This window comes from Globicephala melas, chromosome 16, assembly GCF_963455315.2.
Source record: "Globicephala melas chromosome 16, mGloMel1.2, whole genome shotgun sequence".
In the NCBI taxonomy this organism is placed as follows: Eukaryota; Metazoa; Chordata; class Mammalia; order Artiodactyla; family Delphinidae; genus Globicephala; species Globicephala melas.
The window spans coordinates 76,285,786-76,299,188 of record NC_083329.1 but is presented as its reverse complement, the minus strand read 5'-3'; the positions used below and the strand labels follow the sequence as shown (position 1 = coordinate 76,299,188).

Here is a 13,403-nt window from a genome sequence, read left to right as displayed (position 1 = left end):
TATGCCTAATACCCTTGACATCAGATAGTGTACCTCTCAGATACAGTATTTGAAGATACCCGATAAATATCTTTTGAATGAATAGAAAAAAGTGTTTCTTTTGTATAATGTTTACTGGAGAATCAGTAGGACTAAAGTATAGGTGACATGAATGTGAACACAAGGTTTGTTACATAAAATTTAACTTTCTACTTTTTCTCTTAACTGGTGCAATGGAAAGCACCGCTTACTTTGCCTGTGTTTTAGAGTCCAAGGAACAGTGAACATGTTAACTTCAGAAAGCACCAAAATATTTTTCCAAAGTGCGATTTTGAGGGGTGGGCTGGCCTCGAACTTGTTGGTCCATTAGCTTGATTGGTTCTATCTAGTTGGTCCTGGCTGGATTACCAAAGGTTATGATGGTTATAGCACTGTGAGCTTGTAAGGTTCTGGTTTGGGTGGCCGGAGGAGAAATGGACCCCTTGTTCCAGACTACTGAATTACTACTGCTTGTGATGTTATTAGCCAGCAGTGATGAACTTTTTCTCATGGAAATTGCCCTGGGGGATTACCCAGTCCACTTTGAGGCAGCATGCTGTAGAGTCTTGAAGGAATAACCCTGGAGGTGGCTAAGCCAGTGTAACCGGTACTTTAACAGGTGTAACCATCCTCTTAAAGTACCGGTAGTTCCCTACATCAGAGGAAGTCCATAAATATTTGTTCCCTTAAATTAAAGCAAGGACCAGGCCAAAGTTACCAAGAAAATCGATATGATTGATTGACCAAATCAGAAAGCACAAATAAAGAACCAAGGTACGTCTTTGGATGCATCCCACAAACACAATTCTTTTGATAAATGTTTGTTGAATAAGTTATCCAGCCTGCCCAAGAGTGGAAATTATACATTTTATTTGTCCTGAATCAGAGCCAATCACAGTAGTATTATTTAAAATGACAAGTTAGAGGAAAAGGACTGCAGACCATGTGACAGAAATTATATTCACTTGTGTTAACAGTGCTCTCTTAATTAACAAATTTAATTTAGTGTGGATTATTTGCATACTTTTACAGGAATTGTATTAAAACTAAATTTGTGACATAAATTAGCATTTGAGTAGTGAGGAAATCTGTCCTGTTAAATCCATAATAGACAACTGTGTAAAATCTTTATATATAAGATCTTTGAAAGAAAATCCAGATACTAAAATATCTCCTCTTAACCAATTTGACCATTTATGTATATATGTACATATGAACACATGAAATGCACAGGCAAAGCTTTACAGAAAAAACAGCACTCTGGTTAAATCTAAAGCTTGTTCTTCATCTAAAAACACCTTGTTTTGGTTGGTATGACTGTCTAGTGTCATTAAAGTTCAGCTGGATCTTGTAGCGTTGGAACTTATATCTGGTAGGGAAAGGTAAGCTCCTACCAAACTAGTCCCAATCAGACAAGGTAAATAAGTTGTTCTTGGCCACAGTAAATCAAATATATTATAGAAAATAAAAGTACTCTCTAAACAGGGCCTCATTCTTAGGAGGAATATAGTTTTGCAGAGTAGATTTTTCCCTTTTTCACTCTGGAGGTGAAAAAGTAACTTTCCTTTTTTGTAAAGCAGTTTTTTTCTCATAATTTTAGTACCTTTTAATACCTATTTTTAAATGGTTTGGAAGTCTTTTAAGCATAACATGTAAAGTTATTTTAAGAAATTATGTGGAACAGTAGGAAGGGGATATATTTTTAGTAAAAAAGCTATACTAATAATGAATATTAAAGTACTTTCTCCTGTACTTCTTAGAGTATGTATAAGTCAGTAACATCACAGTCATCCTTAAAGACCTCTTTTTCCTACAGAAAAAAAGGGCAGCCTCCTTGGCATAATGTTCTGTACCTCCCGTGATGTTACCCTGATCTACTTTTATGACTCCTGTTTAGTTTCTCTGCGACCCAGCACTGCAATCCCATGGTCCCTTCCTCTTTCTTAATACCCTGGAGTTGTTTCCTATGACACCTTTACTCACCTGGATCGGGGAACCCATCTGGCTTCTCAAATTTAGCTCAGGTTGTAGCTTCATAGAAGAGGGAGCCCTTAACCTGAGTTTAAAGCAGTCGACGAGGTGGAAAAGACTACAGAGGGAAGGAGTATTGTGTTCTAAGACAGAGCAGTAAGAAAGGTCGGGGCAGGGAAAGTGTGTCTGTCTGGAGCACAAGGGATTTGGGGGCGAGGCTAGAAAGGGCTGAGACTAAAGTCCTCTATGTGTGTACTACTCACTGTTGTCCGCAAAACAGCAGCACCTCGGTCATCTGGAAAATTTTTGAAATGAAACATCTCTGTGTTTACTCCAGACCTACTGGATCGGAATCTTGGGGGTAGGCTCAGGGTTCTGTGTTTTAACAAGCTCTCCAGGTGATTTGTAAGCCTGCTAGAATTTGAGAAGCGTTCCGCTCTCTCGTATAAAGGAATTTGGACGCTTTTTCTGTAAACAGTTGGAAGATATGAAAGGTTTTTAAGCCTGAAGATGATTTGATGAATTTTGTGTTTTAAGAAGACTCATTCACTGAAGAAGTATTTATCTAGTCCTTACTATGTGCCAGGCATTTTGGAAGGAATCTGGTATACCACGATGCCCAAAGTACCATAGCCCCTGCTCGACGCGGACCACAGTGTAATGGGAAATACAGACAACAAATAACTGGGAATCAAAAATTACAAATTATGGTATTTACTGAACTCGAGTTCATTCTTTAAGAACTAGATCAACTGCTAGCCCCCTCCCCCCACAGGAGAAGGTTTTCTTGGTAGCTTTGTCCCAATTTAAGCATTCTTTCCACAGCACTTTGCTCATCTGCAATAGCTCTTCTTTTATTTTTTCCCATTAAACTTTTCCATGAGAACAAGAGAGCATTTTTATGGACTTAGTTAAATTTACTCTTTTTTTCCTGTCGACCCTTTCTCTGCTCTCTGCAGACCGCTCAAGGTGGTGGCCACCGAACGCTCCTCTATGGACATGCCATATTGCTGCGCCATTCCTACAGCGGCATGGTGAGTACACGTGTAGACTGCATCTCCCCTGTGGTCATGCTGATCCATTTGTGCATATGTGGTCAGGAAATATTTGGTAATCCCATTTCACTGATGGCTTTAACAAGCTTGGTTGTATGTATTTTTTTAATATCTTTATATCCTGCTTAGTTTTCTCATTTATAAGATGACAGCTTAGAGGACCTTTAAGGTCCTTCAGTTCTATCATTATGTGACTTCTATTTTTTGTATCTTACTTTTGAAAGACTAGGTTTAGGAGGAGAGAGGTGTTAAGAGTCAAGTAAGAAATAGTTCTCATTTCTGATTTTATTTCAAACCGTTTATTTATTAGAGAATTAAAGCATCCTTACTGAAAAATAGTATAAAAAACGGACTGCGAGTCCCACCTTCAACTCTCCACTAACTTCTTTTCCTTCTTAACTAGTTGTTCTCTTTGTTTTTCCATATCAGCTCCTCTTGCACCCAGTTATCCATTTATCCACTGGGTTCCTCTCAGGCACAATTTACTCATTCTCATTTATATATGCGTGTGTGTGTGTGTGTGTGTGTGTGTGTATAAAATATGTATAAAATAAAATATATAAATATTCCATTCTTTTAAAAGCTTTATTAAGTTATAAAAACACTACATATTCATTCTGTAAGATTTGGAAATTACAGAAGAAAAAAATCTTCATGATCACACCAATGAGAGAAAACTGTTGGGGACTTTTTAAAAATTTTCAATCTTTGCTGTCGTTAAAATTTTTTTTAATATAATTGAGATCTTGTTATATAACCAAATTTATATCCAGATTTTTTTTTACATATTATCACAATATAAGTATTATCCATATTATTTAAATTTTTCATCAAGTTTATTTTAGTAACTACACAATAGTTCAATACCTGGAAGTATAAAATAATCATTTCTTTTAAGAAGGAGATAATTCCCAAAATGTGTAAACTGTTCCTGAGCAAAAGCTTAAACATAGCCTCAATATCAATACCAAAAAAAACAAAAAAAATCATCAATCTTCATCATCATGAATATTGACATGAAAAATCTGGTTAATGGAATTGAAAATTATAGGAAGAGAAGTAGAGGAGAAGTATAGATGTGATTTTAATAATGACTTAATATCATTTATGTTAATATGCTACATCACATTAGTAGGTCAAATGAGAAAAACTGTGATCATCTTAACAGGTGCTGAAACAGGTTTTTAATAAAAATACCAATTCCTAATAAAAACTAAGCATTGATGATTATTTTCTCAATGATAAAGAAAATATTTATGTCAAATCAATGACCTCATACTTAATTGTCAAACACTGAATCCATTCTTGACAAAACTAAAAGAAAAAAACCTCCCAAGAATACGCTAGCATCTAACATTGTTCTGGAAATCTTGGCTGACCTAGTAAGGTATGAAATAAAATAAAGGAGAACGCTTTAAGTGGCTGGATAGAAGACAAATATATAAAAACAACCTTTTTGCATATAGCACTCACACATTAGAACTTCATGGAAGGAATTCCACTTTCAATAGCAATGAAAACACATAAAATAATACATATGAGAGTCAGTTTTCAGAAAAATACCCTTGATACATATAGATGGGTAAGCGCCTGAACTTGCTTGGTAGATCTGTGTTCAGGCTCACTTTCCTGTATGCTGTACAGCCTTGGATACCTTGGCAAACTTCTTGAAGCCTGTAATTGCTTAAATTTTATCCATTCAGTCAATACATATTATTTAGCACCTCCTGTGTGCTAGATATAGTAGTAAATAAGACCAAGTCTTTACCCTTAACAGAATTTAATTAACATTTAGTGAAATAATTAGAGTGTGTGCCTCACAGTTGCTGTGAACGTTAGAAGAGGAGAGAATGTACGCTAACAGTTGCAGTGCCTGGTACTGTAATATTGTTGAGAAATACTGCAGAAGACTTTAATAGAGATCACTAAGTTTTTACCTGGGAAATCAGTATTATAACACTGTTACTTTTTCTCAAATAAAGGCAGATATTTCATATGCTTAGATCTAAGGTCTGTAACCCTCAGGGGCCACCATGGGCTGCCTGTCTTGAGGTCAGACTCATACTCCTGACTAGCTAGGAAAATGTCTGGGGACCCTTGAAGCCTTGTTTCTATAACTTGGGAGGTCAGTGGTTTGCAGTCAAGAGACAGAGGCTCCAGGTCAGTTGATTTTTACCTCCTCACGGCACCGAATTCCATGTAACGTGCCAGCACATCTGTCCCCAATCCGTGTTTCACCTGCCTCCTTATGCTCACAGACATTCCCTGAGCTGGGTGAACCCTATTCCGTCATAGGTGTTTTCTAGGCTTCTCATTACTTGTTCCATGATTCTGGGACGTCTGTGCTTGCTCAGTCCCCAGCATTGTCCCAGAGTCCTGTTTGCAGGACTCCTGTTCTTTCCGGCACGGCACTTGGTTGGTGTAGATGGCAGTGTATCTTGAGCTCATACCACATTCATCTTTGTGTTCTCATTCTTGCAACACTTAATGAGGATTTTGAGGTTGGGGTGGGGATAGAGGAGTTGCCCTGAAAAATTATCCTAAATTTTATGTCCAAGAATATGTAGTTAGGAAAACTTAAGAGGGAGAGAAAGAAATCAGGAGATGGTGGTGTTGGGAGAGTACCATTCCTCCTAGGGAAACACACATTGGTATACACGTGACAAACCCTCACTGCAGTGAAGCGACAGGCTACACACACACACCATTTGAAATTCAATTCTGGATAAATTTCAGAGAGTTAAAATTTTAAAAATGAAAACAAAACTAGAAGCTAGAAGTGAATAGTGTTCAAATTTCTGCTTGGGAGAACGATTTCCAACTGACAGATCAGGTTGTCCTTTTGCTTATGATTGTGAATATCAGATGAAGTGAGCGATGTACAGACATATCCCCAATTACTTGTCTTCTTTTACCGACGGCATATTTCTGCAGTCTTTCTGTGAGGGGGAAGAAAACCACATTTCCTCTACAGCATTGTTCCTCATTTAGGCTGTGTAAGTGCTCAGAATTAGACTTGGAATGGACAATAAATGTTTAGTGACAGCTACTGATTCTGTGTCTTTTAGTATCTGTGCTGCCTGTCCACCTCTCGGTCTTCAACTGATAAACTGGCCTTTGATGTTGGCTTGCAAGAGGACACAACAGGTGAGCACCTTGGTCCGTGATGAAGCTGCGCTCAGATCATGGCAGGGATTGGATTGGGAGACGTATTGAGACACGATGGAAGATAAACTGGTTGAATATTCTGGAAGATAAACTGGTTGAATATTCTTAGGGACGAATTCAGGAAAAAAATAAATGACTAACTAGGAAAGGTTTTAATAGAAGGAGGAAATGTACATTGTTTCTACTGGTGGGTCATCCCCACATAATTAGCTTGATGTGCAAACTAGACTTCAAACCTTATTCTTTTGTTGGAGTTGGGTAGGAAAACAGTACTTATGCTCTGCTGATAGTTAACCATATTACTGTGTTCTGATTAGTTTGTAAAGTATTATTAATGCATATCTTTTCTACCTTTCAGCTTGCATCTTAAAATATTTTTAAGTGTACACATGTAACATTGTCAATGTCAACATTCAAACAAAAAAGTAGCAAATGAAAGCCTCCTTCATTCCCCTGTCCACAGGTCATCATATGCGCCATATCTATGTATTTACATATTTTTGAAACAAAAAACATATTAACACATTTATACTTTTGGAGACTCCAGATAGGAAAGTATAGGCTTTATTTGTGTTTTTATTCTCAATGCTTTGAGAACTTTACACTTTATACACCTCTGTACAATTTGATGGCTTTATCTTTTACAATGAGCATGTCCCGATTTTGGAATTAAAAATAAATAAGAGACCAACTAGAAAAAAGAATGGAAGGAAATAGAAATTAAAAATAAATAAAAGACCAACTAGAAAAAAGAATGGAAGGAAATAGACTGACTCATTAAGTTGTTGCTTTTATGGGTGGGATCAAGTTCACACATGCCCTCCTTTTTAAAATACTTTCCCATACTCTAAAATTTTCACTCATAACAAATGGATAAAAATAAATTTCTGTTTACCAACCTAATTAACTTTTTAATGGACCAACACATCACCTCGTACAAGAAATTCCAAGAATCCCAGACACCAAAAAGATAAATGTGTTCTTCTCATGTTTATTTCATTTTCTATAGGCTCCATCATTCCTCTGTATTTTGGCTAGTAGTTTTAGTTTTCTCATTGTAATTAATTTACTGCAGCACATAGTTGCATGAAAAAAAATCTTCAGTCCTCTCTCTCAAGAGGAGTAAAAGACATGCACGATCTATAACTTGTTTTCATACATTGAGATGATTATATAATAGTGAAACCCACCAAACTAGGCAGTCTTTCACCCTACACCCATATGCTGCTCTCTTTTCCCCATTGGTCTCTACTTCTTCTGAATTACTGAACTATTTACTATATTTATCATTTGTTGTGTGCCTGCCTTGATCAGAATGAAACTCACAAGGCAGATAACTTTTTCTTCCTTATTTGTTGAGGTATCCCCAGCTACTAAAGCAATGATTGACAAATAGTGTGTGCTTTATCAATATTAGAGTGAATGAATGAAAAACTCCCTACAACTCTAAAAATGTGAGTTGAGTGGATGAAGATAAGGAATTCTGCAACATGACGTTCAAGTAAGAATATGGTTTGTGTAAGAAAAGCAGCTCAGGACATAGATTACATATTGCCTGTTAAATATGCTTAAGAAGTGTTATCTGCTGACTCATTTACTCATTTATGCAAAATGAATTGTTATTGAATGCCTACAGAATGCTAGTAGGAGCTGGGGAAACCCCAGTAAACAAAACATACAAATGCCCTGCTATCATGGAGTTTACATTTTGGCATTGGGCAATTAGTAAAGAAGCAAAAAAAAAAAAAGCTTTATGGAGAAATAATAAAGCTGGGCACAGAGAATGATAATTGTTAGATGACAGATATCACTAAAACGATTCCCATTTTGCAATAGAACTTAAAGGTTTCAAAAGGAACTGTGAAGAGATTGAAAAGTTGTGTGCTTATGTTTATATCCTAGGTGATGAGACTGAAGTATGGTTATATGGTTCATGAGGCGTATGCTTGACTTGTTCTACAAGAAATTATTTGATTTTATGTATACCCAGATATTTTCATAATGTATCCCAGAAAATTCTGTAGGATTCTCTACTATTTTACTCCTAGATTAATAGAAACTACCACATTTTAAAATAACACAATATTGTAAAATAAGGCACAGGATAGTAAAGCTTAGGGGACAATATTGTGTACCTATTTTGCATCAGCATCCCCTCAAAAGCAGAGGTTTTTTAAATTGTTATAATGCAACTGTCATGTCACAAAAACCCAAATCCTTTTGAAAATCAAGTGGCAAACTAGATGTTAATAGGAGAGAGCAGTGTGAGCAGTGTAACAACATGTGACTGTGTAAGGAGCGAAGTTGGATCAGCGTGGCTGGTGAAATTGGCCTTGTCTTAGCATAAATAAACATCCTTTTAAAGCAATTCTTAGTGGGGGAAAGAGACACCAAACTTCCCCTAATGTCACAGCCCGTTTCTATGAGAATAGTCTTTTCATGTCAGTATGTCTTCCTCCCTCCCTCTCTCCCTCTTTCTTTCTTCCCCTTTTTTTCTAATTTTTATTGGGGTATAGTTGATTCACAATGTTCTGTTAGTTTCTGCTGTACAGCAAAGTGAATCAGTTATACATATACCCACTATTTTTTTAGATTCTAAGCTAATTTGGCCTAATTCTTTTTGATTTTCATGGTCTAAGAGATGAATTTGCGTTCTATTTCAAATTTCTGACGTTTGTGTGAATAGGACAGTTTCATTTTAAGAAGACTGATTTTGAGGACTTCATTTCCCTCTTGTATGTTGGAGTCTCTGGCAAAGAATATCGAGTTTGAAACTGAGGCATTTCTCTGTGTTTCACATTTCAATCATTGTGCAGGTGAAGCTTGTTGGTGGACCATCCATCCTGCCTCCAAGCAGCGCTCAGAAGGAGAAAAAGTACGGGTTGGAGATGACCTCATCTTAGTTAGTGTGTCCTCCGAAAGGTACTTGGTAAGTGTGCAAAGGCGGATCATGTAGTTGGTGATATGATAAGTGACAGGTCAATAGAATGATCTTTTTAAAGCTGAAATTGCAAATTATCTAGGAAAATTGCTTAGAAACAAGCCTGTATCTCTATTTGATGAATTATACATAACTCCCTAAGTAGAAGAATAATGTGACAGGTGTGGAAGTGTGGCTTACCAGGATTATTTAGACAGGCTTCCCTCGTGCCCTTGATATGTAAGTTCGTGACATCGATAGTGCCTGTTCTTGGATTATTTTATTAACAGCATGTAAATGCAGTCCAATCAGGAATTTGAAATTCCATGGACTTTATTTTGCGCCCAATAGAAGGCTATATTAATGAGGCTGTGATTACCTATTTTGATATTTATGAAAGCAGATTATTATGTGAGGAACACTTGTCATGCTAAGAAAGGAGAAATAAAATAAAAAAATGGTTTAATTCCCTCACTGACATTGCATTGTTTCAAAGAGAAAGGGCTAGAAATGGGAGATTGAAGAAAGAAGTTTATGCTTAATCATTGAAGGTATTTTTTACTTTTGTGGTGAGGCCAATATCTAACTTCTGTAGTAAATTATATTTTTGCTAAAGAATAATCATATGCAGAATTTCGCAGAATATTGAAATCAGTGGAAGTGTGAAGGGTGTCAGTGAAAGTATTCTTTCTATTTTAAGGTTGAGAAAGCAAAGAAATATAAAATATGGTATTATAAACTTTACATGAATATCCACATTAAAAAATCCCAGACATCATAGTGGATGATGATTGAAACAAAAGTCAGAACTAGAGCATCATTGCAGTTAAGCTCATGCTAGTTTATAGAAAGTGTATTCCTACTGCCTTAAATCAACATATTGTGTGTAGTTGTTTTAGAATTAAGTAAGTAGTTGGTACCCTTGGGCTCTGTGAACGTGGAAATAAGGTGGGTCTGGGGGTGCTTCGAGTCAGGTTTTGCTTACCAACACAGTTCCAATTTTGAAACATTTCTAGGAAGAAGGGTGTGGTTTTACTTGCTTTGAGGGAAGAGGTAATGATGAAGACAGGAAAGTGGTGAAACAGGGCCTTGTGTAACTGACAGGAACTATTAAATTAAATGGAACATCTAATGGTGCAGAGCTAAAGGGAGGCTTGGAGCATCTCTCCCCTCTTGTCTCTTAAGCATTGTAGGTGGAATCAGGCACCACGCACATTTCTAGGACAATCCAAGGTGTCAGCTCATCAAATAAGCATTTATTGAGCCCTTGCTGTGTGCCTGTGCTGTATATGTGAAGGTGATGTATTTTGATCGGGAGATAAACATTTCGAGTTGTAGTTTTACTTGGAAACCAATAGCAGTAATAAAAATAATTCATGCATGCTTCTTAGTATATAAATTCTACACATATCTTATTTTGATTTGGACAGAAGTATGCATGTTTTTGCTGTATCACTTGTTCTTTCCACTACACAGCAGAGTTTATTTGACAGGATGGTATCATTATGCACAGAAGAAGGAGAAAATTCAGAATCTCACTGAGGCCAGAGCTTATAGCATCAATTCTACCAGCAAATTCCTGAGTCACTTAATTCCCTGAATTCTGGCTTCCGCACTTGCAAAATGGTGCTGATTCTCCCTAGCACCACAGTTACCGTGATGAAGCAATGAGATGATGGATTTTAAAGATGCTTTGAATTAAAGAACACTGTACAAACATTGGCAGTAATTGTAATGCCTGAGGTGCCCCTTCTGTTACTTAGGGAAATAAGTAAACCTCATGATTAATTACATTCACAGATAATTTTCAAGCTACATTTTTTTTTTTTTTTTTGGCGATACATGGGCCTCTCACTGTTGTGGCCTCTCCCGTTGCAGAGCACAGGCTCCGGATGTGCAGGCTCAGCGGCCATGGCTCACGGGCCCAGCCGCTCTGCGGCATGTGGGATCTTCCCAGACCGGAGCACGAACCCGCGTCCCCTGCATCGGCAGGCGGACTCTCAACCACTGCGCCACCAGGGAAGCCCTCAAGCTACATTTTAGCCAACTTATTTAAGTTCCTTTTCTGATACCCTTTTATATAGAGCTCCAGATAGTAAGCCAACCAGATTGTTAAAATTTCACTTTTATTTGATGATGAAGTCAGTGAGTTTAGTGATCATCTGTATAGACCTAGCATATAGTAGAAACCACAGGAATGACCAAGGACAGATTACACATGGCTTCCAGCCTCAAAAAAAATAGTGGAAAAACCAAACCAAACCCATGGAACTGCAGGAGAGTATCGTGAGACAGTAACTAAGTGTTAGGGTTTAGGTTAGAGATGCTGAAGGATGTTTCTGTGGGTGTAGGGATAGTTAATTATTACCTCACATTTCCACTGTGAGTCATTAGTAGTGAGAATACAGAGTATTATGTTCACGGATTCAAGGACCTACATGGTACTTAGTGAGAAGGATCTGGAGGAAGTGAGAGGGCAAAAAGCGAGGCAGTAAAAGACATTGGACTAAACAGCGGCAGCTGGAAAAATCCTCGTACTGAAGCTGAATAACTGAAAATTGGGCATATATATATATATATATATATATATTGTTTATTGGTACGGAGCCTGCTAAGCATGAGCCTGGGCCAATCATATAACCTCTTCAAACCCTCAGTTTCTTCATCTGCAGTATGGGGGTAATAGCCTAGTTCACAGGGATATTAAGAGGATTGAATGCTTAATCCAGACAACACTCTTAGCTCTATGAATGGCACATATAAAAATTGCTTAGTGAATTGTTATCACAATTTACCCAGGAGATTTGTGCCTCTTAAGAACTGTAGATATTTAACCAGAAGAGGAGAAAGTTGGGAAGTGAGAAGTGAAGAGACCGTTACAGTTGATTTTAAATAAAGGGCTATCATGTGAAAGTCAGATTCATATTCTGAGAAGATGCTGACATGGTTAAAAATGAGTAAGAAATATGGCTGAAAACACATCCGTTAAAACTAACTACTAAAAGTAAACACGTCCTGTCATTGACTTTGTAACTTTTCATTTGTTAGTGTCTGTTGGCCTTTGATCTAATATCTCTTCAGGAACAGTGATGGTTAAGCTACGTTTGAACTATCTAATTGTGCATTTGCTGCTCTAATCAAGCTTACAACTATTGGGATGCTAAATTGATTAAAACGGATTGAAGGATTGATTTTCACTCTGTCCTCTGCGGAGGTGTCCTGTGGACTGTGCTGGGCTCCCGGAGCCCAGGCCCCACCTAGGATGCTCTGCCCTTTTCTGCTTTATGTGATGAACCGTGTACATGATTTCTCAGGAATAAAGGGTTTTATCTCCAGAAAAGGTTGTAAGCCACTCATCCAAATAATGTCTTTTCTAATCTTGCTGTTTCATATTCTAATATGAAATGATATTCTAATCCTCTTTTCAGGAATATCTAAGAGGAAGAAAAAATCCTTTGACCCATTGGAACGACTTACTTTTTTCTTTTAAAGGAGGCTTTATCAAAGCAGCTTAAATATAAGAGAAAGATACAATTTAAAAGAGAGGAAATTTGGTCAAATAGATATTACTGTGAATCTCTTTCAGACTAAACGAAATAAGGTAAAGCACGCAAAATAATTTTTACTTGTGTTAGAAAGATATAAAAATCACCATGGTATGCACAAGAGTTTTCAACACGTGGATTGGATTTCTCTCATTTGAAACATTGATTTTTGAATAATTTTCTCTGTCACCTATAGAAACGGACAGATTTTTAAAAAAAATTTTATTGGAGTATAGTTAGTTTACAATGTTGTGTTAGTTTCAGGTGTATACCATAGTGAATCAGTTATACATATACATATATCCACTCTTTTTTAGATTCTTTTCCCATATAGGTTATTACAGAGTATTGAGTAGAGGTCCCTGTGCTATACAGTAGCAGACAGATTTTTAAAATCCATGAAAATATTACCAAACAACTGTCTAAAAGTAAATTAGGAAAAGCAAAACCCCACAATCTAAAAAGTGATGAAAAATGCTTAAAAGAAAGCTATTCTAGGGCTCAGAAAAATTTACTTCTCTCATACCCACCTCTGAATTTCCAATAAATGCTAGGTGTTCTGATTGCATAGTAAGTTACCGAACTCCCTCAAGTTGCTTAAAAATACTGATAGCTAAAAAGACAGTGATCATAAATATTTTCAAGCTCTTCATCGTATCAACCAATTTATTTATTTATTTAAACATCTTTATTGGAGTATAATTGCTTTACAATGGTGTGTTAGTT

The 13,403-nt window shown here is 36.8% G+C and overlaps 1 protein-coding gene across 1 annotated transcript in view; it reads left to right on the top strand.

The window, feature by feature from the left end:
* Window positions 1–13,403, top strand: part of RYR2 (ryanodine receptor 2) — a 721,218-nt gene that overhangs the window by 292,713 nt on the left and 415,102 nt on the right. The window contains exons 6-8 of the mRNA XM_060286446.1: window positions 2,949–3,023; window positions 6,113–6,191; window positions 9,029–9,141. Of these exons, the coding sequence (XP_060142429.1) occupies window positions 2,949–3,023; window positions 6,113–6,191; window positions 9,029–9,141 (267 nt within the window). The remainder of the gene's footprint in view (window positions 1–2,948; window positions 3,024–6,112; window positions 6,192–9,028; window positions 9,142–13,403) is intronic.